Raw genomic sequence first — 26,324 nt, forward strand, 5'->3', positions numbered from 1 at the left:
CAGAGAATCGCATATTAAAGTCCCCTAGTGGGACTAGTAAAAAGGTTAAAAAAAAGTTTAATAAAGTTAATTAAAAGAAAAAATGTGAAAAAAAAATGAAAAACCTTTTCCCCTTACAAAATGCTTTACTATTAAAAAACCAAAATAAAGTAAAAATGTTACACATATTTGGTATCGCCGCGTCCGTAATGACCCCGTCTATAAATCTATTACATTATTTAACCCGCACGGTGAACGCCGTAAAAAATGTAATAAAAAAACTATGGAAAAATTGGGGGTTTCTGTGAATCCTGACTTTAAAAAAATGTGATAAAAAGTGATCAAAAAGTCACATCTACTCCAAAGTGGTACCAATAAAAACTACAAGTCTTCTCGCAAAAAAAAAAGCCCTCATACAACCGCATCGGCGAAAAAATAAAAACGTTACTACTCTTCAAATATGCAGACACAAAAACAAATAATTTTGAAAAAAATGCGTTTTTACTGTGTAAAAGTAGTAAAACATACAAAAACTATACAAATTTGGTATTGCAATCGTAACAAACCGCTGAATGTTATTTATATCACACGGTAAACGGCGTAGATTTAAGACGCGAAAAAGAGTGGCGAAATTTCAGGTTTGTTTCTATTCCCCCCCCCCCCCCCCAAAAAAAAGTTAATAAAAAGTTAATCAATAAATAATATGTACCTCAAAATTGTGCTTTTAAAAAATACAAGACCTTATAGAGCTATGTCGACGCAAAAATAGAAAGGTTATAGCTCTTGGAATGCGACGATGGAAAAACCTAAAAAATGGCTTGGTCATTAAGGTTTAAAATAGGCTGGTCATTAAGGGGTTAAAGCAAGATGACAAAACTGCTCCCAAGGGATGTCGCCTAGCTTTTCCAAACTCATGAACGGCAAGTCTACCTAGTAATGCAATGATGTAGGATAAGAGGATGTATCATTGCATAAATAGACCAATTTAATGCTCAGCCATCTAATGTTACGTGGGTGAAGCTATAATGAGTCATATATTTGTTTTTCTCTAAGAAGATATAAGTACTTATGGATATTTTTTTGTTTTTATTTTAGGAATTTTACTGTAATATTGCCAACATATAGGCATTGGTACTTTTGCATTTTATTCTTCAATCTGAATGATCAATAGGCTTATAGCAGTCATCTGTAACTCCCCATAAATATACATATTCACCTTGTCTGGACATGTTATTTCAATAGGGGATACGTGGGTCCTGGACACCTTGTGTGTGTGTGTGTGTGTGTGTGTGTGTGTGTGTGTGTGTGTGTGTGTGTGTGTGTGTGTGTGTGTGTGTGTGTGTGTGTGTGTGTGTGTGTGTGTGTGTGTGTGTGTGTGTGTGTGTGTGTGTGTGTGTGTGTGTGTGTGTGTGTGTGTGTGTGTGTTGTCCCGTCCTTGTGCGAAACACCTAGCTACGCCTCTGATGGACGGACGGGGTCACATGACCCACCATCAGCGGCCATAGTCAGGCCTCAATGACGCACAGCAGCAGGATCTTGAGCCCGCCCACACAATTACCGTCGTTTTCAATGTTGCAGGAACTTATTTTTGGAATGGGGCGAAATACTGACCTACAACTACGAATGATGTTGACATACGTCAGATTAAATATTTTGTGTCGTTGCTCCATATACTTCTATTTTGGTTGTTCTTTAAATGTATTGTCTGATTTTTAATACAATTATCGGAGTTTCTGATGTTGCAGGGATTAATTTTTCCAACTGAGATAAGTACGGTAGTGGGTGGTGCCAAACAAAAAACCTGCCCTCAAAGTTTTGGGACCACTGGGCTAAAGGAAGATGTACTTACCAGCGAGGTGGATAATTGAACTTGCATCAGGATTCAAAATAACTTGTATTCTGCCACGCGCCTAATTAGGTTGGGGTTTGCTCCAATCACTCCCCTCCCCCTGCAGTTCATTAACGACTCTTCTTGTCTTCATCGTGATACAAGTCAAGCCGTCAGTCGACTGGAGGGAGAAGGGGAGTGGTTAGAGCTCTATATGCCGGACACTTACTGGTTCAGTGGACTCTCCAAACTTAATTAGCATACTGCACATGGTGGAATAAAAGTTTTTTTTTTTTGGTCGCAGGGCTCTCACCAGGTATATGGGCCCTTGGGCGAGACACAGTGCCCCCTGTAGGTAGTGCCACACAGTGCCCCCTGTAGGTAGTGCCACACAGCCCCCCTCGTTGGTAGTGCCACACAGCCCCCCTCGTGGGTAGTGCCACACAGCCCCCCTCGTGGGTAGTGCCACACAGCCCCCCTCGTGGGTAGTGCCACACAGCCCCCCCTCGTGGGTAGTGCCACACAGCCCCCCCTCGTGGGTAGTGCCACACAGCCCCCCCTCGTGGGTAGTGCCACACAGCCCCCCCTCGTGGGTAGTGCCACACAGCCCCCCCTCGTGGGTAGTGCCACACAGCCCCCCCTCGTGGGTAGTGCCACACAGCCCCCCCTCGTGGGTAGTGCCACACAGCCCCCCCTCGTGGGTAGTGCCACACAGCCCCCCTCGTGGGTAGTGCCACACAGCCCTCGTGGGTAGTGCCACACAGCTCCCCCTCGTGGATAGTGCCACACAGCCCCCCCTCGTGGGTAGTGCCACACAGCCCCCCCTCGTGGGTAGTGCCACACAGCCCCCCCTCGTGGGTAGTGCCACACAGCCCCCCCTCGTGGGTAGTGCCACACAGCCTCCCCTCGTGGGTAGTGCCACACAGCCTCCCCTCGTAGGTAGTGCCACACAGCCTCCCCTCGTAGGTAGTGTGACACAGCCCCCTCCCTATAGGTAGCACGTTTGGCACTCCATCAAGTAGTGGACTCTCCGGCCAGAGCATTGACGAAGCTCTGACTGGGAATTCCTCTCCTGGAGGGGCACCTGACATCACAATCCGTATGGACAGTGATGTCAGGGGCTCCTCCTGGGGCGGAATCCCCAGCCAGGGCGTCAGCAACACTCTGGGGCTCCTTCAAGTAGTGGACTCTCCAGCCAAAGATGCTACCTACAGAGAGGGGGCTGTGTGGCACTACCTGGGAAGGGGCTTTATTATAGTATTCTTTTATAAACCATTTCTTCCACTGTGGTACTTATTTTTGTTTTCCTGAATAAATATTTTATTATACTATCCATATTTCACAAAACTGCTTCGTTGTATCCCATCATGCTTTACTAATTTTGCTCTGATTTCGTTGTTGTATTCTGTCAGTTATTTTGTTGTGGCTGTATACTGTCCGTGATAGCCTGCTGTTAAATAAATATAATGTATTTGGTTTAAAAAATAAATAATTAATTGGCAGGCTCTGCCAATAAATATCTAATGTATATGGCTATCTCCATGTTTCTAAGGGTATAATATCTAATTTCTTTGTAAAAGCTATTTCATATGCAGGGTATGGAAAAAACATTTTCAAAAGTAAATAAAACTTGTATTTTTGACAATTTTAAAGAAAATCAGTTAGTGGACATTACATTTATACAAACTAATGGTTATGCATCAAAATTTTCTCTTGCCCCTCAGACCTATGTGGCTGCCTAGTTGCTGGCAGATCCTTTCATGCATCAGTTGCAGCAGGGTTGTCATAGGGTTGCTGAAACTTGTCATCCGGGTCAGAACTATATGACTGGCAGTCCACATCCGATGAAGGACCTTGCCACAAGTAGTTGGCTCCTTGGTTCGGATCATGTTGCACATGCTTTAGATACTGACTTTTATTTTTTATTTTTTACCAAATAGGATTCCACCTGTTATTCTAGAAATAAAAAGAAAGGTTGTGGACCTTTGAGCTGAATGCTACAAAAATATAAGGAAGGATGTGTTTAGGTTGTATCATTATTTGACAGTATTCTTTACATTCATTTCAGACAATTTACTTTAATTTCTGAAAATTTAGCAGCATCTGTCTACTGCTCTAAATTTCTGGTCTAAATATATCTGCTGGACCTTTTAGCTTTTAAAGTGATATTACTGCATCTTTAAGAATACATTCAGATTTCTCCATTTAACTTTATTTTAATTACTTAACCAGACTTTATCTGTACTGTGTCTAATTTATTTTCATTTTTTTTCAGTTGGCTGCCCGAGGTTTTAAGAATCCTAATGTGCCTTTTAATGCTGTAGGACCAACTCCGGGCTCCCCCGGCCATGCGGCTCCTTCAGATGTTGGAGGTTCACCAGTCAGAGGACAGTCTCACATGAAACCTAGTACACCAGCCATCTCTATGACCTCTGCTCTGAAGAATGTTGGCGCTGTATGTTCACTTTGGGCCAGGGTGTGGGGGCTTAAAGGCACATAAAGATAGCCTGAATTATTGCTTGGGCCGACCAGCAACTTAAAAATTGCATGAGAGTCGCATGAAAATCGCTGTGTAATGGGATGTTCTGTATAGGGGAATATATAACATACAGCTTCTGATTATGCCAGGAATTTCCAATGTGACATTTTCTGTAGCATCCACATGAAGTAAATAAATTGCCATGTAGCTCTAACCTAAGGATGGGGCAACATACAGACATTTTGTGGCACAATGGCTGCACTCCAAAGGAATATATTGACTCCCTTGTATATGTAAGTTTCTTGAGACTATTGCATGACAATATATCAAAAAGAAACACATGGACGTTAAAGAGACTGTCACCCCGATAACCCCCATAACTAGGATAATCCGTGTATAGCTCAAAAGACGCAGATTCTGAATGTCATTTTTATCTAGCTACACACTTGCATTCCTCTTCTGTAAGTCCGCAAACGGGCCGTGCACTGTATGCTGATGCATAGACAGGACTCCTAAGATCGGCGATGTAACGGAGAGGGCTTCTAGGACTCGTCATCCGCATGCAAGGCACAACTAAATTGCGTGCTTATAGCTAAGGAATGTTATTGAGTAGAAAGATCAAACTTACAGATTCAGAATCGGCTTCCTTTAAGCTATTAACTGATTTTTGTAGTTTAGAAGGGTTTCCGGAGGTGACAGTCTCTTTAAATAAAATAGTGTGGCTGCACCTGTTACACTATCATTGATGCTAAGACATGACAAAAGACTGTATGTAGCCAAATCCTTAGTCATCACTTGTATCTATTAGTTGTTAGAAGCTTTGCTTGAGTGTGAAACCTTACTGCATGCAGTAGTTATTGGGTATGAGTGAAAACATACAAGAAGCAAAATAATGTTGGACTGTTCTTTGTTAATGTAAAGAGAATCTGTCCCCAAGAGAACAAGCCAAATGGATAAGCGGCTCCTCCAAACCCTCCCCACTAAAAATTGAGCCCTGTATCATAATCTAGTGCCCCAAACGGCCAATCCCTACTGGTTTGATGTTCTTTTATCATCTAACCGATAGATACTCACTTTTAATTAAATCATTGGGCTGATTCACGCTTCTGCAGCGTATTTAACCACAAAGCTCATTATTGGATTGTCTACGTAATAAAGTCAATGTAATTTCTGATGCCAACAACAAGAGTAGTCAATGAAAACTCCTAAACTGACAAAAAAAAAGACATAGTAGAAGTAAGAAAAACTACAATACACTAAGTTTCTGGTTTACAAGGACAGCGCCATCACATTTTCTAATCTATCTATAGTGGGTTTGTTCTTCCCTAAAGTATGTGTAACTAAAAATCAAACGCTTTTTACCAATTCTCTATTAAATTTCATAAACAAGATTAATATATTCCCTATTTAGTATTGCATTTCTGTTTCTATTTCTCTTTCTGGCTACAGGTTGATGTAGCAGAAATCAGAGACAAAGCAGAGGACCCCCAAAAAACAGATGCTTCAGTCCAAGTTAGTATACATGTTTTTTTTTAATGTGAGTATTACCTGTCATAATAACTTTGTCTCAGAGAATGCTTGTTCATATTTTGTTAGGGGCCGTTCGCATATTTCTGTTGTCCCTGTCCGTTTCCCTCCGACTTTACTGCAACACGTCAGAGGGAAACTGACAGGGACACAGGAAATTGATGCTAGAATGGATCCCATAGCTTTCTATGGAATCTGTTCTGGCACATGGGACATAAGTCGTGCCGCCGTATGTCGCCGAACTGAGCTGAACTGTGTTGATTGTTGCAGTAAAGTAATGGGCAAGACCTGAAACTCATTGTAAGTCTATGTTGACACCTGAGTCATGGCTTTCCGTTGCTCTGCTCTGTCACAGGCGCAGAACAAGGGAAAGCCGGAAGTGACGGTTCCATTGAACCACAGACACCCCCGGCAACCTATTGACTTTAATGGGTTCCGTCGTTGTCTGATTTTACCGGAAACAATAGCTCAGCCAGCATACAGTGCTATTGTTTCCGTGCTACTGTGCTATTGTTGCGACAGAGGCCCCTAACAGAGCCTCCAACGCAGATGTGAACAGAGCATAAGTCAGTGTGCCTGGTAACAAGATTCATCGCCTAGTTGGAAACAAAATTGCCAAGGAGTGATTCACGTGGCATTCAAGGGACATATTGTGTGCTATAAAAATGTCCCACACCACAATCACATCAGGCATACAAAAAGCACTCTATAGTACACAAAAATACACAAATGCTTCTTAGTTGCTGAATTCAGAATGCCCAGAGCCAACTATTGTGCTTCACAGTCACTCAGATCACAAATTGTTCCCTATTGTAATACAAGGAGCAGAACGGGAGCAGATTCATCAGATATACCTACACCTGACAGTATAACGTGACCCTATTGGCTTTTGATCAACCTCTATACCTAGAGCAGTCTTGAGTATAGTAGCAGATGTGTGTCTATACCCATACTTTGATTATTCGAAGTTACACACTATATTACTCTTGTTATGTACATAAGCTTGCTAGGACTTTCTAATTATGTTATTTTAATAATGATTAATGCTTTGCCGGCAGACACATAGAGGAATAAGTAGAGATCTCATTTATATTTAGGATAGATGCCATAGCCATGTTATTTGGGAGTATGGGTTTACGGACTCTAGTTTTATTACTTTTAGAATGAAAAACGTCAAATACTTAAGAGATTAAACCAGAACCTCAAAGCTCAGGAAGAGGTGTCATCACCAAATGAAGATATCCCCACAAAGACTGATAATGATGATACTGAGGACCTTGCTACTGACCGTAAAAAGTGGCAAGCGGAAGATCCAGCAATTCCCCTTTTACAGCTCACCCTTCTCGAGGACACTTTATGTGCTGCTGACAGTAAGTAGTATTAGGCTAGACTACAAAGGTTAAAATACAAATTGTCCTGAAAAAATAAATAAATAAATATATATATTATAATATAATTTTATTTTTTATTTTTTCTGTTTCTTTGGAAGCTCTTTATGTTTATCAGTGTGATAAGTGATAATCTAGGTAGTTTCCTCAGCTCAGGCATAGAAAACAAGAGTTTGGTTATATGACTAGCTATGTATTATTCAGCTTCTAAATAGTGCTTGATATCTACTGGGACTTCCTGCTGGGAATAAGAGAATGCGATGGAGAAAGAGATGCCTCAATGTTTGAATGGACACAGAGCTATTCACATGGCTACTGCAGATACCAAATGATAATAGGGAAGAGGGGAATAGGTGTGTGATTCTATTGAAAAACAACACAAAAAAATAAACGTAAAAATGGTTAAAATATCCAACGTAGGTGTAATATAACGAGTGCAGATGACCCATAATTCTACATTGTATGGTAAGAATCAGCCCATATGAAATATTGTCACGCACTATGGTAGAGAATTCCTATTTAATAAAGGTTATGTTTTTTCAACAGAATCACACACATATTTTCCTATTATCATTTGCTATACATATATTGGTGGTGTGCACCCTGTGTGGTTCTTTTTGCGCTTTAGATTAGATTTTCAAATTTTGAGGGCAGTTGTCAACTATATCTGTTAGATACTGCAGATACCATCCACTGAAATACTAAATAAAAATATAAACCAGGCGTTTTACGACTGTCCATTGAACTAAGCCTCTGTTCACATCTGTTTCAAAGGCTCTGTTAGGGGCCTCCGTTGCAGATTCCGTAGTTTTTGATGGACAAAAAAAAGTTCCGCATGCTGAGCTTTTTGTCCAGCAAAACAACAGACACTGTGATGGAATCCAATAAAGTGTATTAAAATCAATGGGTGCTGTTGGGCGCCGTTGATTTCCATCATGTGACGGATCCGGCGGGTTCTGTTTTTCATTGTTCTGCTTCTATGATGGAGCAGAACAAAGGAAAACCCTAACATAGATGTGAACAGAGCCTTACACTTTACGTACATAGGTATTGTTTTGTGTTTTTTACTTAGAGGAGACTGTTTGCGAGCATTATTTTAAAATCCTTTTTTAAGCAGTGGTGTTTGATTATTATATGTCAGCACATTTCCTGATATTTATAAACTAATATCACTTAGTTTGGAGTGTATTCACTTTGCTTGTCATCCACAATGTTATATTAAAGGGGTTATCCGGGGACCAAAAATTGCATTGCAATAATATATTTATGTGAAACTAAGTAACTTACTAATATACTTTAATTAAAAACTCTGTACTAAATGGTGCAGTTAAAACCTTATGAATTATTCAGGAAGTGCTGGAGCTTTTCTAATAATGATGATGCTCCGGCACGGCCCCAGGTGACTGAGCTCTTGCTTCATGTGCTGTTCGTGAACATGACCACAAGGGGCTGTCACATTGCCTATTGCTTGAGTCCCAAGCAGAGCATCAGCTGGCGCTTTGCTCGGGACTCAAGTCCTGCTCCCGACATCCATATTTGGTCAATTCAGGGGTTTCACTCACGCTGGAGCCCCTGAGCAGAGCATCAGCTGATGCTCTGCCTGGGGACTCCACAACTTCTGCCCACAGTCATTGTAACCATCCATATATGGACAATGATGGTCAGCTGATGCTCTGATCCGGGACTCCAGTACTGCTCTTACGACATGATTGTCCATATATGAATGGTTACAATGACGTGGGCAGAAGTTGTGGAGTCCCCAGGCAAAGCATCAGCTAATTTTCTGCTCAGGGAATCCAGCATGAGGGAAACCCCTGAATTGACTAAATATGGACCTCAGGAGCAGGACTGGAGTCCCGAGCAAAGCGCCAGCTGATGCGCTGCTCGGGACTCAAGTAATAGGCAATGTGACAGCCCCTTGAGGTCATGTTCACGAACAGCACATGAAGCAAGAGCTCAGTCACGTGGGGCAGTGTCGGAGCGTCGTCCATATTAGAAAAGCTCCAGAACTTCCCGAATAATTCATGAGGTTTGAACTGCAACATTTAGTACAGAATTTTTAATTTAAGTATATTAGTAAGTTAATTAGTTTCACATAAATATATTATTGCAATGCAATTTTTGGTCCCCGGATAACCCCTTTAAACCTCTTAAAGGCTATGTACAGCTTTGTAAGCACATTTTTTTTACTTTTTATTAAATGAATGTATTTCCAATATGAACCTTTCAAACCACTTTTGTTAATTATTTAAGATACAACTTCTATGTATCCTGTAGGTAAGGAAGCTGTATCGTTCTGTCTCAGACGATGCTGTCAGTTCAACTGAGCTAATGGCTCGGCTGAGGGTGGGTCCTGCGTGTCTCTGATACACAGGATCCAGCTAATAGCGATCACATAATGTAATTATTTTTTTATTTTTATTAATATTTTTTCACTCTTTTTTTTTTTTTTTATTTCACTTTTTTTAAAATTTTATTTTGTTTCACTAAGGGAATAAACTATGCAATACTTCTGTATTGAGTGTATTATGCCTGTTAGTGTAACTAAGGTGTTGCCATAGCAAAACCTCAGACCCCCGCCATCGTGTCGCACGCAGGGGGTGGAATGGGCTGACAGAGGGAGTCCCCTCTGTCTAGCCACCTAGATGCCTAGCCGCTAACAGCTGGCCCCTGCAAGTGATGGTGTGGGCACAGCTCCTTTGCCTGCGCCATCACTATGATGCACATTAACGTAAACGTACATTATAGGGCAGGAAGGGTTTAAAGGGGTTTTCTAGGATTAGAAAAACATGGCTACTTTCTTCCAAAAACAGCGCCACAAATTACGTCCATTTGTTCTACCTGATCAGTTGCAATTTTACTGCGTTAAAGTGAATGGGGCTCAGCTGCAATTCCACACACTCAACCTGTGGAAAGGCGTTTTTGGAAGAATTTGTTATCTGTAATACGTCAAAGCAGCACCTCAGAAATCCCAAAGACAATGGAGATTATAAAAACAGGTGTAAGAGTATCCCTCATCTGGTATAGTTGTGCGGTATCCAGGCACAACACTGATTAAACGCAAAGAATTGATGTAGTAGCAGCTGCTTCCTAGCTGGTGGGACAACAAGGCTCCACCGTGTCGTTTTGCATTCAAATAGGAAAAAATTCGGAAGTCAAATGGTGCTTCTTCATCAAGATAAACGGTCATGAAACTCGCTGGTAAAGATTCAGCCCTTAATGGGGTGACACGTTTCGACACTGGACCGGCGTCTTCATCAGACCTTATACCTTTTTTAGAAGAAAGCCGCCATGTTATTCTAATCCTAGGCAACCCCATTAAGGTAAAGCCGTTCTTTGATACTTGTTTGAATTTGTGTAGTATAACCTCCTCATTATGTTCAATGTTTCGTAGACTACCTGTGTATTAGGCAGGTTGTGTTTCTTCTGATCACTTGTGGGAACTCACTGATGTGTGCGTATATATACAGGTGGTACTTATTCTTCAGTATACTGTGGATATATTTGTTAATCTGCTTTAAACATTTTATTGGAACAACCACTAGTTCAGATTCTGTAGTTTTTATTTTATACAATTGTCTGAAGTGCACCTGTGCAGGAAAGCATGGTGAGATTGAGACTCGTAAAGAGAATAATGTGTTCCATTAAAATGTATTATGCTACCTATTGTCACTACCTTATTTTATGTACGGTAAGGGAAGGAGCTTAATCCTGTCTAATAGTAAAATGTTCTGTGACTACTCCTTGTGGGGTTTCCGCATTGCTGAAAATGTATTAACAAAACCACATGGGCTCCTATCGGAAAAACAAATCTGGACTAGAAAATACCTCGGTGCAGATGCACAATACTTAAAGAGTTATTATATAGGTTTTCAGTAATATCCCGTTTCACATTAGCAGCATATTTCTAAAGTTTAAGCGTCCCTTAGGCCAAAGGCAAAACTCACACGGAAAGCGATCAGATCTACAAGGTGGTTCAGATAATGTAGTAGAAGTGAAGCCCATGCTAACCTTCTGAGCCAGAAATGCGTTCGCATTAAAAAGTATTTTTATATAAGACACGCTTAATGATTGCATATTTCGATAAATATACTGCGCTTTAGATTACTCTTTATAGAACCATACACCACACTAAAATAATAGAATTATAAAAGTTAAGAGTACAGCGATCGTTTCCCATTAAGATATTGAAACAATGTATTCTTTCATTACATCTTGTAAGATTAGAACTAGACGGCTGACATTAGGACATGGCACATGCCAACACATGACAACGCTTTCCATAGGAATGCACAATAATGGCCACAGAGGGTTATTCTTCATAGAAGACGAAAGATGTCGCACAAGGCAAATTTCCATTGTAATGGGGGGAAAGAAAGAAGGTTGCACAACTGTAATTTTGAGAATGTTAAATCGTTTGACTCAAGTCTCATGGCACAAGTAGCTGTCTGAGCTTTGCCTTTATTGCAATGGTTATACGACTCAACAAGACTTTTATATATTAAAATAAACTCACTCTTGTTTTGATTTAACTCTTAACCCAGATAAGACGATTGGTGGTGTAATAAAGCTTGATTTGGAGGAGAGGCAAAGACGTGAATGGGGGAAGAGTCCGGCTGAGTCAGTTGTGAAGATCCTGGGTGAAGCGCAGCTCCAACTTCAGACTGAACTACTGCAAGTCACCAGTGGTGAGAGTCGTGTACATACCAGACAAACATAATCACATGTATTATTATCAGATATGTCTACCTCTGCTTTCCATGTATAAGATGCAGCTATTAATGTGATGAACATGTATTATTTTATATCAACCAAGAAAAAAAAAAAAAGAGCATTATTTAGAATGTGTGATTATACATATCACCCGCTCTACAATGTGGTTCCCAATATCCGTAGATCTTCACAAGACTTTGTTCTAGAAACAATAACAATTCATGTCCAGATGGATTTAATGTCATTTCAGCCATGTTTGATTGTAGATGGCGCACCACATTTTTTTTCAGTGTGCGTTGCTTAATTGAAACCACTAAACTGGTAGTTTTTGGTTAACTAGAACTGCCATCTGAATTGCTTGTCTTGCCACTCCTAGATAAATGAAAATTAAGTAAAATTCAATTTGACTTGTTTGGAAATCTTTAAGATGTTTTACATTCATCCAAGTTGCTACCTTAGCTCCACCGAATAGTAGGAAAAACGTATGGGTACCTCAGTCACCTTAATTCATTTGTTTAGGGGGCATGACCCTTATAGCGCTAGGGTGACTACAATGTAGTCCAAGGGCCTTATTTGTGCGGTCCTGAATTTTCAACTCAATGAGAAACAAGTCTCCACGGTTTAGCGAGAGTCCACAATTCCTGGGCACCTCGCATTTACCTTTTAGGTCAATTATGGATCTCTTCTTCTATAGCATGTTCCATACTAGTTGGCTATCACAATAATATGGGATATTTTATGTGTTGCGCACTATGGTATGGCAGTTCTGTGTGGGTGATATTACTCTGCTGGCACTACTACTTGGCCTTCACTTCTTTATGGGCACAGTAGTGATGGAATTTATGTGAGGGATCATCATATTGTTAGTATTGGGTGTGGCCCTAATGGGAAGGCAATTTGTTGTGAATTCTTATATTTAGAAAACTGCCGGGTTGTCATTGGTGTCACTATGTCTGGGCACTCAAAAGAACACTGTTTTGAGATTGCAGCCAGGGTTGGTCATTGATTTGGGAAATTAAAGGTGGAACTTAGTCACATCCAAAAAAACGTATACTATGCTTCCATAAAAGCCATAATTATGGCTTCCTCAAGGCTGTCAGCAAGCGTGTTGTATGCAAACCTTTTTGAGTTGAATGTCTTCAAACAAGAGTCTTTTCAAGAGGGACTTATACTCTTTTCTATATTCATTATGAGCTACAAGTGTTTTGCACTTGTATCTTGTTACCCTATATTGTTTGTTCCCCGCCTATAAGGGAATCTAGAGAAATCTTTGTTCTCTACCTGAATAGTCTGTTATGGCTACTACTGACTTGCAGTTGTCATGCTTGTACCACAATTATTGCTGTTTTATGTCCCTGTTACTCTTTTGGGTTACCAGCTTCTTTTTGCACACAGTAAAATGCCCAATAAAAAAAAAAAAATTGAAAAAAAGATGATTTTATGTTACACAAGGGTGTAAATTCTGGGAACATTTTCCTACCACTCAATTTACCTGAGGAAGCTGCTTGAATGAGCAGTGAATTGCCTTAAGATTTCTAAACGAGTCCAGTTGACTTGCCTGGATACCATTATAAAGTTCAGTCTACATTGTGACAAACAGGTCCAGTTACAGAATGCATTGAAGAGGACCCAGAGCTGACCCAGCCACATGAGGAAGAAAAATGTAAAGATTCCTCTGTTGATATGGATTCTTTAATCTCACCTGATGCGCAGAATGTCCCTGTGGTGGGAGAGTCCACTTCCTTGGTGAATGATGTCGTAGTATCTGAACCTAATACAGATCAGGATCCTCAATTTGGTAATCTGCCACTTCATTATTTGTATGTAGTGTTCTCAAGTGAATGTGTGTATTTCTAGTACAAACTAAATTCATGGCACAGCTGTGGTTAATGAGGCTCTGTCACCAGATTATAAGTGCCCTATCTCCTACATAATTTGATCGGCGCTGTAATGTAGAGAACAGTGGTTTTTATTTTGAAAAACGATAATTTTTTAGCAAGTTATGAGCAATTTTATATTTATTCTAATTCGTTTCTTAATGACCAACTGGGCATGTTTTTACTTTTTACCTACTGGGCGTTGTACAGAGGAGTGTATGACGCTGACCAATCAGCGTCATACACTTCTCATTGTTCCAGCCCAGTATGATGGTGCAGTGAAAGAAGTTTATAATCTGGTGACAGAGCCTCTTTAAATTGTGGCATCATGGATTGAATGCATAATATATATGGTATATTTCACATATTGTTTGTGTACCTGATTTATTTTATTTTATTAATTTACTTTTTCCTACCTTCTTGGTCTGGGAGGTTAAAACATACTGCAAACTTTATACTTACAGAGTTGTAATGTTGGGGCATGAGGTGGAAGCATAACATGTTAAAGTTTTCCAATAAAAAATGTTTGACATGTCAGCCTAGGCATAAAATTATTTTGGTGGTGGTCCAGAAACTGGGAAACCTGCTGATAAAAATAACAAAAGATCCTCTTACACAGCCTGTCTTGGGCCGTGTAATCGAGTGCCGATCAACAAAACCGCTCATTGATCGCCGCTCGTTTTCTCCTTTCACAAGGAGCTAGTATGGGGACGAGCACTCGTTACTCCGATCGCTCGTCCCCATACATTATTATCATGTCGCAAGCACATCAGGGAGATGTGCTGCCGACAACGATAATAGCTTTCATTTTTAAAACTATAATTATACTGCATGGAAATTAGTTATGGGGCATTATACTCGCTAGAGGCCGCTATGGGGGGCATTATACTCGGTAGAGGCCGCTATGGGGGGCATTATACTCGGTAGAGGCCGCTATGGGGGGCATTATACTCGGTAGAGGCAGCTATGGGGGCATTATACTTTGGTGGGCAGTTATGGGGGCAATCTACTGTGTGGAGGGCAGTTATGGGGGTCATTATACTGAGTAGAGGGCAGTTATGGGGGCATTATACTGAGTAGAGGGCAGTTATGGTGGCATTATACTGAGTAGAGGGCAGTTATGGGGGCATTATACTGAGTAGAGGGCAGTTATGGGGGCATTATACTGAGTAGAGGGCAGTTATGGGGGTCATTATACTGAGTAGACGGCAGTTATGGGGGCATTATAATTTTGGAGGACGGTTATGGGGGCATTATATTGTGTAGTGGCAGCTATGAGGGGCTTTATACTGTGTGGAAGGCTGCTATAGGGGTATTATGCTGTGTGAAGGGCAGTTATAGGGGCATTATACTGTGTGGAGAGCACTATTGGGGCAATATACTGTGTGGGGGCAGTGTCGGGGTATATTTTATACCGTAGTACACAGCAAGCTCACATGATAAATATAAATGCAATTGTGTAGCATGCAAAAAGGGGTGCTGCCTAAACAATCATTCAATAATCGTATTCGAGGTTACATGTTCAATTAATCGAGATTTTGATTTAGGTCATAATTGCCCAGCCCGACCTCAGACGGATTACACTGTATAAGCATACAGTGGCATCCGTCACCCATAGGCTATTAAGTTATAAACATATGTAGTGCAGTATTTTCAAATGTTTCGTTTTTTGTGTGCGATGCCTGTGTATAGAGTAGCATAGCAGAATAGGTTATTTCATACAGTTGAAAAAAAAAAACATGTACTCGTGTACCAGCCTAGCAGAGGCCAATAGGATACTCTTTTGGGCCGCCGTTGGATGATAGAGGGTCTAAGTACGCGTTCAGTGTATGCACCAGGAGCTTTCCTAGCGCATCCGTCCAGTGGACAGTGCAAACGCAGTGTGAATTCAACCTAATCATATTCTAGGTTTTACCAATCTGGCTAGGTAGGAACAGCACAGTCAATTTTAGCTTTTTATAAATATTTTTCATAGCACTATTATGACTAGATTTAGCCCTTATTCCCACGACAGGGTTTCCTGGCCGGGTGACGGCCGTTCATAAAACGGGCGTCACACGGCTGCAGTAGGAACAATAGACCCCTAATGGGGCTATTCACACGACCAATTTTTTGACGGGCCGTCAAAAATTGGGACATGCCCTATTTTCGGCCGGGTGATGTCTATGGGGCCGGGTAATACATGGCCATCACTGGAATGTGTCCCGAATGACGGCCGTGTTTACCCTCGCTCGCTCTCTCCTCACAGCGCAGCGTGCATGTGAGGAGGAGGAGTTTATGCCATTCGGACGAAGAGCTTTATGCTGCAGGTAAGTTTCTACAATGTGGGGGTGCCCTTATACAGGGGTACTGTGTGGCATGGCCGGGGTGTACAGCAGGTGGAAGGGGGCGCTGCGCTGGCTCCCTTCCCCTGCTTGTTTTAAAAGCGCCCTGGCCTGGCGACACCTTCCATGGCCGATGGCACCGCTAGCAGCTGCTGCTACTGCTGTAGCGACGCCACTATAGCAGAGCAGGGAGGTATCTCCCTGCTCTTCTATGTGCTAGCCCATCCTTTAGCTCCCTGAAGGGGTGGAATCCCCCATGTGTTCGGGGATTCCGCTCCTGGACAGAGCGCTTAATGTCTCTGCCCATATATGGACAGTGACATCAGGGGCAACTCCTGAAGCAGAATCCCCAAACACTCTATGACCGGGGATTCCACACCAGGAGAAGCCAGTAACGTTCAGTGTCCATAAATGGACACGAACGACAGGGGCTTTGCCTGAAGTGGAATCACCGGCTCAGGAGTTGCCCCTGATGTCACTGTCCAGATATGCCCGGAACGGATGCAAACCGGCCGGGAAAAACGGCCGATTTTATCTGCCGACACTCGGACCCTGTCGTGTGAATAAGGAGAAGATTTCGGTCATGAGTTGCAACCGGTATCAACGTGGCTGGCTGTCTGTTCTTCCTTTTAGTTATCCTGTTGAGTCGTAGACATCCACTTGTGCCGACTTTTTCTAGAGATTAGCATGTCCCAGCTCTTTGTAAGAGATATTCGATGGCAGGTATATGTAGATGTTCATTGTCTTATAATTTCAAACTAATGTAGCTCTCCTGTTACTACGTGAGAAAAAAAATTGTTTAATAAAAATATATACTTAACAGTGCACATAGCTTCTCCAATTTAATATTACCGTATGTACTTGTGACTGCCGTGATCTATTGCATAGTCATTTAGATGCAGGCTCAGAGTATGCATCAATTTGCTACCCAGAATTCCTAGGTGCAGCTGTCTTAATGTTTAAAACTATTTGAAAACATTTATTACAGTGCAAAACATTTGATAACATATTTAGTAATAAAGCATTTTCTTTAGGTGAACTTCATGTCAGCAATGATAAGGAGCGTCCAGCGCATAATCACGTTCAGGATCATGAGACAATTAAAGGATTTCCTATTGATATGGACTCGTCCGACGGATTGAGTAAACCTAAACCAGAAGAGTGTCTTTTTCCCAAGCAGGGACGGGTTGACACTGTTTCAGCTTCTTGCCCAGTTGAGGACCAATCCTGTGGTGAGAGGCAGATTAAATGGTTTCTTATAGTTACTTTGTCATGTCCTTCGATAATCGTGCCCAGTCATAACAAAATTTGTTTTTGACTGGGCACTATTATCAAAAGACAAATGTGAAGAGTCACTGCATTTTATAGACTTTGTATTACAGTTATTGTCTTAACTTTTTTTTTTAATCATTTACAAGAATCTACAGGGTGGGCCATTTATATGGATACACCTAAATAAAATGGGAATGGTTGGTGATATTAACTTCCTGTTTGTGGCACATTAGTATATGGGAGGAGGGAAACTTTTCAAGCTGGGTGTTGACCATTGCGGCCATTTTGAAGTCGGCCATTTTGTATCCAACTTTAGTTTTTTCAATAGGAAGAGGGTCATGTGACACATCAAACTTATCGAGAATTTCACAAGAAAAACAATGGTGTGCTTGGTTTTATCGTTACTTTATTCTTTCATGAGTTATTTACAAGTTTCTGACCACTTATAAAATGTGTTCAAAGTGCTGCCCTTTGTGTTGGATTGTCAATGCAACCCTCTTCTCCCACTCTTCACACACTGATAGCAACACCGCAGAAGAAATGCTAGCACAGGCTTCCAGTATCCGTAGTTTCAGTTGCTGCACATCTCGTATCTTCACAGCATAGACAATTGCCTTCAGATGACCCCAAAGAGAAAAGTCTAAGGGGGTCAGATCGGGAGACCTAGGGGGCCATTAAACTGGCCCACAACGACCAATCCACTTTCCAGGAAACTGTTCATCTAAGAATGCTCGGACCTGACACCCATAATGTGGTGGTGCACCATCTTGCTGGAAAAACTCAGGGAACGTGCCAGCTTCAGTGCATAAAGAGAAAAACACATCATCATGTAGCAATTTCAGATATCCCGTGGCCTTGAGGTTTCCATTGATGAAGAATGGCCCCACTATCTTTGTACCCAATATACCACACCATACCATCAATTTTTGTGTTCCAACAGTCTTGGAGGGATCTATCCAATGTGGGTTAGTGTCAGACCAATAGCGGTGGTTTTGTTTGTTAACTTCACCATTCACATAAAAGTTTGCCTCATCACTGAATAAAATGTTCTGTGTAAACTGAGGGTCCTGTTCCAATTTTTGTTTTGCCCATTCTGCAAATTCAGTGCGCCGATCTGGGTCATCCTCGTTGAGATGCTGCAGCAGCTGGAGTTTGTAAGGGTGCCATTTGTGAGTAGCTAATATCCGCCAAAGGGATGTTCGACTGATGCCACTCTCCAGTGACATGCGGCGAGTGCTACGCTGTGGGCTCTTGCTGAATGAAGCTAGGACAGCCACTGATGTTTCTTCATTAGTGACCGTTTTCATGCGTCTACATTTGGGCAAATCCAACACTGAACCAGTTTCACGAAACTTGGCAACCAGTTTGCAAACTGTAGCATGGGAGATGGGTGGTCTCGTAGGGTGTCTTGCATTGAAATCTGCTGCAATGACCCGGGTACTGCGTTCACCAGACATCAACACAATTTCTATCCGCTCCTCACGTGTTAACCTCTGCGACATGTCAATGGCTGTAAACAAAGAGAAGCTTGTAAATAACTCATGAAAGAATAAAGTAACGTTAAAACCAAGCACACCATTGTTTTTCTTGTGAAATTCTCGATAAGTTTGATGTGTCACATGACCCTCTTCCCATTGAAAAAACAAGTTGGATACAAAATGGCCAACTTCAAAATGGCCGCCATGGTCAACACCCAGCTTGAAAAGTTTCCCCCCTCCCATATACTAATGTGCCACAAACAGGAAGTTAATATCACCAACCATTCCCATTTTATTGAGGTGTATCCATATAAATGGCCCACCCTGTATTTTCAAGAGTACATCATTCTGGTGTTTAGTTAAGCCATATCCCTGTGCTCTATCGATATTGAGTCACCAATATACTCAGCTTAGAATACAATCCAACAATTTTTTCAAACAGATGGAAGTCTGTAAACTTATTTTAAAGATTTTTCCAAATAATTAAAGTTCTCTCAGGAGTTTTTAGCCACTTTTATAGTAGCTTAGAAACGTAATTGGCAAGGACTTTCCCATACAGAACAGAGGAGCAAAAGTGTAACATAGTAATTATTCTTATTATCAGGACTATTTTTCATGAGAAAATATCTCATTTTTCTTGTGCCAGAGGCAATAGAGAAAGTACAGAAAAACTGAGAGATCGCAGTTCTCTGTGATCAGAGGGAGTGCTCTGTGTACTTGAGTGCCTCTGCCCAATCACCCAAGCCTGAAGAAGGCACTTCTGCCTCTCCAGATGCCTTCCACAAGGCGCCAGTGCTGTACAGCACACACAGGCGGCTTTTAGTTTAGCATCCTTGTGCAATAATCTGTTTATATAGCACTTACACAGATTTATACCTCACCAAATTATTATTTTTTAACTGCAGTTTTAGTACAGGATCCTACAACGCTGGCTCCAGTACTGAAGATGATAGTCTAGGAGGCAGAGCAGAGATCTCTCTCGCCTACTGCCAGTCCGTGTTTAACAGCAATATACCCTAATACAATGACTTAGAAAAATCATTATAACGCAAATTGCTACACAATAATAATTTTTATTTTGTAGCTAGAGGTACACCTTAATAGTCGCTATAATTTTACATGGTATCAGCAAGTTATCAAATAGAACACCTGTTTATAGCAGATTTCTTTAAACTTGAGTACTGTTATCCTGAGCACTTGAGGTGGACATGTTATAGTAGACTGCTGATAAGTGAGTACAGTGTGATTGGTCTGTAATGCTGTTTTGTGTATTTGACTCCTTTAATACTCACAGGGGATTTAGATTCTCATCCCTTTTCATCTTTATCACACCATATCAGACAATTTCCTTTTAAAACAGTAATGAGCCAGGTCTGGTTAACGTCAATTGTTCATTTTGTTTATCCGTTTGTGCGAAGAAGAAAGGAATCAATATGCTTTCTAAGTGATAACGTCCAATTTTATCCAGATGCAATTCATGCCGGGCCTCCTGAGCATCCCCTGGAGATGTGTTCCTACGATGACGTGATCACCTTGGTTCAGGGCGGCATAGAAAATTACCTTTAAAAACCTTACACAAGTTGGCATGTGATTTCGTTCATACACATTGGTGATGTGTTCTATTACAATCTTTTGTGTTAATTGTTTTTTGTTAGGTTTAGTACATTTATGTTACTTTGTCGTTTTTAGTGAATTCCCCACCAAAAGGGTTAATCCTGGGGCTTAGAATATTCCAAGCTGCTTTTAATTATAGGCGCTGGGTGGCTGGAGTGATTAGACATTTTAAACATAGACACGGGTTTCTAAAGGCGCAGGGCACAAAGACGCTGATAGTGACGTTCCACCGGGACAATGCATACATTCCATTCATAGCACCATTGCTACTCTGGGGATAAATGTTTTTTATACCAGTAATGAAGGGCTTTGTCGTCTGGGAAGGAGGACAGAAATATTAATAGACATTTATCAGTTCTTTAGCAGTTCAGTCTTTTTTGGTTTAATTAAATTATACAATGTAATGTCTATTCAATCAAGAAGATGGTTTGTTAAGAGTATTTTAGAGCAATTTGAAAACCATTCTCACAATGGAAAAATATAATGAGGTTGACTGTTTTAATAAAGATTGTAGGGATGGGCAAAGTTTAGGCTATAATGCTGGCCTTAGACACAAACTTTTTATCTGTAGATGTATAAATGAAGATATTTCACTACAATTAAAATTTTTGGTTCGTTCTTAGGAGTATTTATGATGAAATAGTTGCTTTGTCCACATTTGAATCTATTGGCCTATTAGTATTTAGATCTTACAAGTTAAATAAGAACGATGATCACTAACATCCACCCACAGTATATCCATCTAGAATTTAAAAAAATAATCATCCGTACATAAAAGCCTCTGGGACTCCTGGAATGAATGGGTCCAAATAGTGGAAAACCAGACAATCCCTTTAACATGTCGCTTCATTTTGTCTTGGTGTGTAGGAAATCATTTAAGCCGTAATACTGTGCTACGCTGGCATTTGTGAGAACACTCCGTTTAGATGACCGAGCAATATGATGGATCTTACCTGTCAGCTGCAAAAATTCAAATTGCTCTTGCCTGCCCTCGCTTCCAAATATAGATGGTCATAAATCTGTTGCAAAGAGGGAGGATTAGACACAGACGTTCAGATCGGCATACTGCTTTAGTGCTAAAACCAAGAATTTTCTCTAATTACATTGTAGAAATATTCTGTTTAGATAAAGGCAATGTTGTCTGCATTGTAATTGTAATTTTAGTTATAGTATTAGGTAGAGTACCATGTTAAAAATAAATAATAATACTGTTTTTGATGGTGTTCTATACCATGCAAGGATGGTGCTTTAACTCTGGTGACCTCATACTGGGCCCTATATGTGCATGGTGTTTACATATATTATTTCCACTCATTCATCACACACTCTTATTACAGAAGAGCCTGAGGACATAGAGACTGAAATGTTGGAAGATACCAAAGCAAATAGAAGTGATGAGCGTCCAGTCAAAATTGCAAGTGTTTGGAATGAGCAAACCAAGGAAATAAGGTACAGTAATTGCATAGTCCATCAATCGGCTTTAAAGATTATCACCAGCTATTTGCAGGTTAATCCATAACAGATGGAGTACATAGTTTCCTATATAAATGGTAATGGTGGTGATGTGATATTGTCAAATCTTTAAAGCAGACTGTTGCGTAACATAACTGGTGGACAAGCAGCTCTTGTGGTTTGTTTTTTTATTTTGTTTATTACACTTTTTTGTATTGGACATTTTACTATTTAGAAATGTTAATTTGTATATTTAAGAAGATCTGTCACTAGCAGGGCCGGCCTTAGGGGTGTGCTACCTGTGCCATTGCACAGGGCGCATCACCCTAGCAGGTGGAAAGGGGCGCTGCGCTGGCTCCCTTCCCTCTTGTTTCAAAAGCACCCAAGTCCAGGGACTCAACATTTGCCTTTCCGCCCGGATGCTTCTTCACTCAGTGGCAGCCATAGTGGCGACACGGGCATGAGGGCGCCCATGCCGGGGCCTGCCATGGGCGGCGCTGCCGCTAGTAGCCGCTGCGGCTGCTACAGTGGTAGCAATGCTACTATAGCCGAGCAGGGAGGTATCTCCCTGCTCTGCTATCTACTAATGCCACTGTAGCTCCCTGAAGGAGCGGAATCCCTGTGTGGCCGTGACGTCACTGTCCATAAATGGACACAGACGACAGGCGCTTCTCCTGGAGTGGAATCCCCAGTCACAGCGTCGGCAACGCTGTGGTCGGGGATTCCACTTCAGGAGTTGCCCCCGATGTCACTGTCCATATATGGACAGAGACATGAAGCGGAGCGCTCCAGGAGCAGAATAACCGGCCACAGGGGGGTTCCGCTTCTTCAGGGAGCTACAGTGGCGCTATCTACAGGAAGGGGGGGTGCTATCTACAAGTGGGCTGTGTGGAACTACCTACAAGGAGGCTGTGGGCACTGTGGCACTACTTACCAGGGTGCTGTGTGGCACTACTTACCAGGGTGCTGTGTGGCACTACTTACCAGGGTGCTGTGTGGCACTACCTACAAGGGGACTGTGGGCTGTGTGGCACTACCTACCAGGGGGCTGTGTGGCACTACCTACCAGGGGGCTGTGTGGCACTACCTACCAGGGGGCTGTGTGGCACTACCTACCAGGGGGCTGTGTGGCACTACCTACCAGGGGGCTGTGTGGCACTACCTACCAGGGGAATGTGTGGCACTACCTACCAGGGGAATGTGTGGCACTACCTACCAGGTGCTATCTGTGAGTGGCAGGCTGATAGTCATTTTAGTGTGGGTGGGGGGCTGATGGTCTTCAAGTGGTTTCCACCTCTGACCTCCAATTCAAATTAATAGGCGGCAGAAAATACCTGCGGCGCTCGTTTGGTGCTTTTTTGCCTGCGTCTTTTGCGTTCGCTTCAACGGCTTAAGAAAAAACGCAAAAAAAAAAAAAGGTCAAACAACGCTGTCAATACAAAATCTGCTTCAAAATTCCTGAAGGAATTTTGAGGCAGATTTTTTTTGCCTTGCAAAAAATGCTGTGTGAACATACCCTTAGAGTGTGGTGCTTGTTTTTAGCCATTTTCTGCCTTTCTCTAAACAATTTTTGGTAGGGGTGCCCTGAGGTAATTTAATTTTTCCAGTGCTACCTCGAGTCTGAAAAGGTTGAGAAACTCTGTACTAGGTTACAGGATCATGCCGGCCTACGCAAGGATCCCGTCGTGGAGCTGCTCAGTTCGTCGTGGGAATGGTGCCTAGGTGAGTACAATTTTTTTTGTTTTTTGTTTGGGGGTACTGTCTACAAGGGGGAGGTGGGGGGGCTGTATGGCATGACCTACATGGAGGAGGTGGGGGATTATGGCAAAATCTACTGGGGGGCACTATCTACAAGGGGGGGCTGTGTGGCAGCCAGAGGAGGGGGGCATTATACTATGTGGGGGCCACTAAGCGAACATTATACTGTGTAGGGGTACTACAGGAGGCATAATACTGTGGGCACAATTAGAGGAGAAAATACTGTCCTTAAAGGAGTTGTAATATATTATTATTATACTGTATGGGGCACCAAAGGAGCATTATACTGTGTGTGGGGGCACTATATAGGGCATTATACTGTGGGGGCATTATACTTTTTATTTTTTTGGGGGCGGTTTTTTTTTTATGATGGGGGTGGGGCGCCGAAAGATCATTTCGTACAGGGTGCCATCTATCCTAAGGCCGGCCCTGGTCAGTAGTTTAGTAATGCCCAATCTCCTAACTAATCTAAGAGGCACAGTCGCTCTGATATTTCCAGTGAAAATTGTGTCCCAAATTGTTTATTATTTTCAAAGTTATGAGCTTTTTTCTAAATATGCACATTAGGCTATACTAGCCAAAGGGGCAGTAACACTGCTCTTCCTCTGTGGGCGGTGTTGTTTTTTTTGTCTGTATGAATCTGTCCAATCAGCGTCTTACAGCTTCTCCTCTTTCCTGCAGAGTGTGATCTCTGCTTAAATCGCGAGATCACACTTCGTTTACACTTCCGGCCGCAGGTCCTTCAACACATCGCCTCAGTGCTCATCCAGGAAAATGTACCCTGAATGAGACTGTCGATCCAGAGATCACGCTGTGCAGGGAAGGGGAGAAGCTGTAAGACACTGATTGGACAGCATCATACAGACAAAAAAAATAACACCGCCCATAGAGAGAGCGCAGCGTTACCGCCCCTTTGGCTACTGTAGCCTCATTTGCATATTTAGATTAAAAAAAAGCTCAACTTTTAGGATCGTAAAAGTTTAGGAACACAATTTTCACTGGAATTATCAGCGTGACTGTGCCTATTAGATTAGTTAGGAGATTGGACATAACTAAATTGACAGATTCTCTTTAAGTCCATCTCATATGAGGTGTTAAGTAATTAACGGAAGCTTACACTTGGTTAAATTGCCAGAGGAGCCTTTTTTTCTATAACAATGAAATGTGTCTATATCTCTATACCTTATTAAGTAACCGTGAGATCTAAAAAAAAGGAAAAGGTAGAAATGGCCATATACTGGTAGTACATTGCAAGTTGTCATTATGACAACTGGACGTGTAGCCATATTAGTTGTCACATTTGAGTTCGCCTCTAAGAAACGCATAACAGTCATTTTCAGCATTTTGTAGACATAAAAGTTACATTTTACCATCAGTTTTTGAGATAGTAAGGCAGCAACCAACATAATGTCTATGTAAATGGGGAAAAAAAACATATTTCAAAACTTTTTGCTGCTCTAAGTTCTGATTTACAAATACACTATATGGGCAAAAGTATGTAGACACTCCTCCTAATTATTGAGTTCAGGTGTTTCAGCCAGACCCACTGCAAACAGGTGTATAAAACCAAGCACACAGCCATGCAGTCTCCATAAACAAACACTGTTAGTAGTACGAGTCGTACTGAAGAAATCCATGAAATTAGTGAGTAGAAAAAAGATGATATCCGCCACTCGTCCAAATTCAAATAAAAATGACAAACTTTGTTTCATCCGATGAAAAACAAGTAAAAAATAAATATTTCTAGGAAGGACGCTTACGTGTTTCGAACTGAAGTTCTTCGTCATTTCTGATCTGCTAGATATTTCCCGGTAAACAGTAAATGCTATTCTTGTGAAGTGGAAGCGTCTAGGAGTAACAGCTCAGCCACGAAGCTATAGACCACGCAAACTCACAGAGCCACCGAGGCCTGACGTACGCGGCACATAACAATCGCCTATCTTCTGTTGTATCACTCGCTACAGAGTTCCAAGCTTGAAATAACATCCATGCAAAAACTGTGCATCAGAAGTTTGATGAAATGGGTTTCCCTGGTCGCCACTCGACTCTGGAGCGTGTTCTCTGGAGCGATAAATCGTGTTTCACTATATGATGGGCGGATGCAAGGAGAATGCTACCTAATGGAATACATCGTGCCTACTATAAAGTTTGGTGGAGGAGGTATAAATGGTCTGAGGCTGTTTTTCAGGGTTTGGGCTAGACCCCTTATTTCCAGTGAAGGGTAATATTAATGCTGCAGCATACAAAGACATTATAGACAATTGTATGTTTCCAACTTTGTGGCAACCGTTTGGGAAAGGCCCTTTCCTGTTTCTGTGACTGTGTCCCTGTGAACAAAGCGTTCTCCATAAATACATGGTTTGATGAGTTTAGTATGGAGGAACTTTAGTGGCTGAACAGAGCCCTGACCGTAACACCATTGATCACCGATTGCAAACCAGACCTCCCTATCCAACATCCGTGCCTCACAAATGTGCTTTTGGATGAATGTGCACGTTTCCACAGACATAGGACCCGTGCACACAAACGTGTTTGTGCGGCCGCAATTCGCCCGCAAATCTGCGGGTGAATTGCGGTTCCATTAATTTCTATTTGCCCATGCACACGACCGTGGTTTCCATGGAAGCCTGGACCG

The 26,324-nt window shown here is 41.7% G+C and overlaps 1 protein-coding gene across 2 annotated transcripts in view; it reads left to right on the plus strand.

Annotated features, from left to right (window-relative positions):
• Positions 1-26,324, plus strand: part of NEK1 (NIMA related kinase 1) — a 122,511-nt gene that overhangs the window by 59,896 nt on the left and 36,291 nt on the right. For both annotated transcript variants that reach the window (XM_075860259.1, XM_075860260.1), the window contains 7 exons: positions 4,083-4,262; positions 5,736-5,798; positions 6,976-7,183; positions 11,746-11,889; positions 13,515-13,712; positions 17,150-17,347; positions 21,817-21,928. In XM_075860259.1, the coding sequence (XP_075716374.1) occupies positions 4,083-4,262; positions 5,736-5,798; positions 6,976-7,183; positions 11,746-11,889; positions 13,515-13,712; positions 17,150-17,347; positions 21,817-21,928 (1,103 nt within the window). The remainder of the gene's footprint in view (positions 1-4,082; positions 4,263-5,735; positions 5,799-6,975; positions 7,184-11,745; positions 11,890-13,514; positions 13,713-17,149; positions 17,348-21,816; positions 21,929-26,324) is intronic.

The sequence above is a fragment of the Rhinoderma darwinii genome, chromosome 1, assembly GCF_050947455.1.
Source record: "Rhinoderma darwinii isolate aRhiDar2 chromosome 1, aRhiDar2.hap1, whole genome shotgun sequence".
NCBI classification, from domain to species: Eukaryota; Metazoa; Chordata; class Amphibia; order Anura; family Rhinodermatidae; genus Rhinoderma; species Rhinoderma darwinii.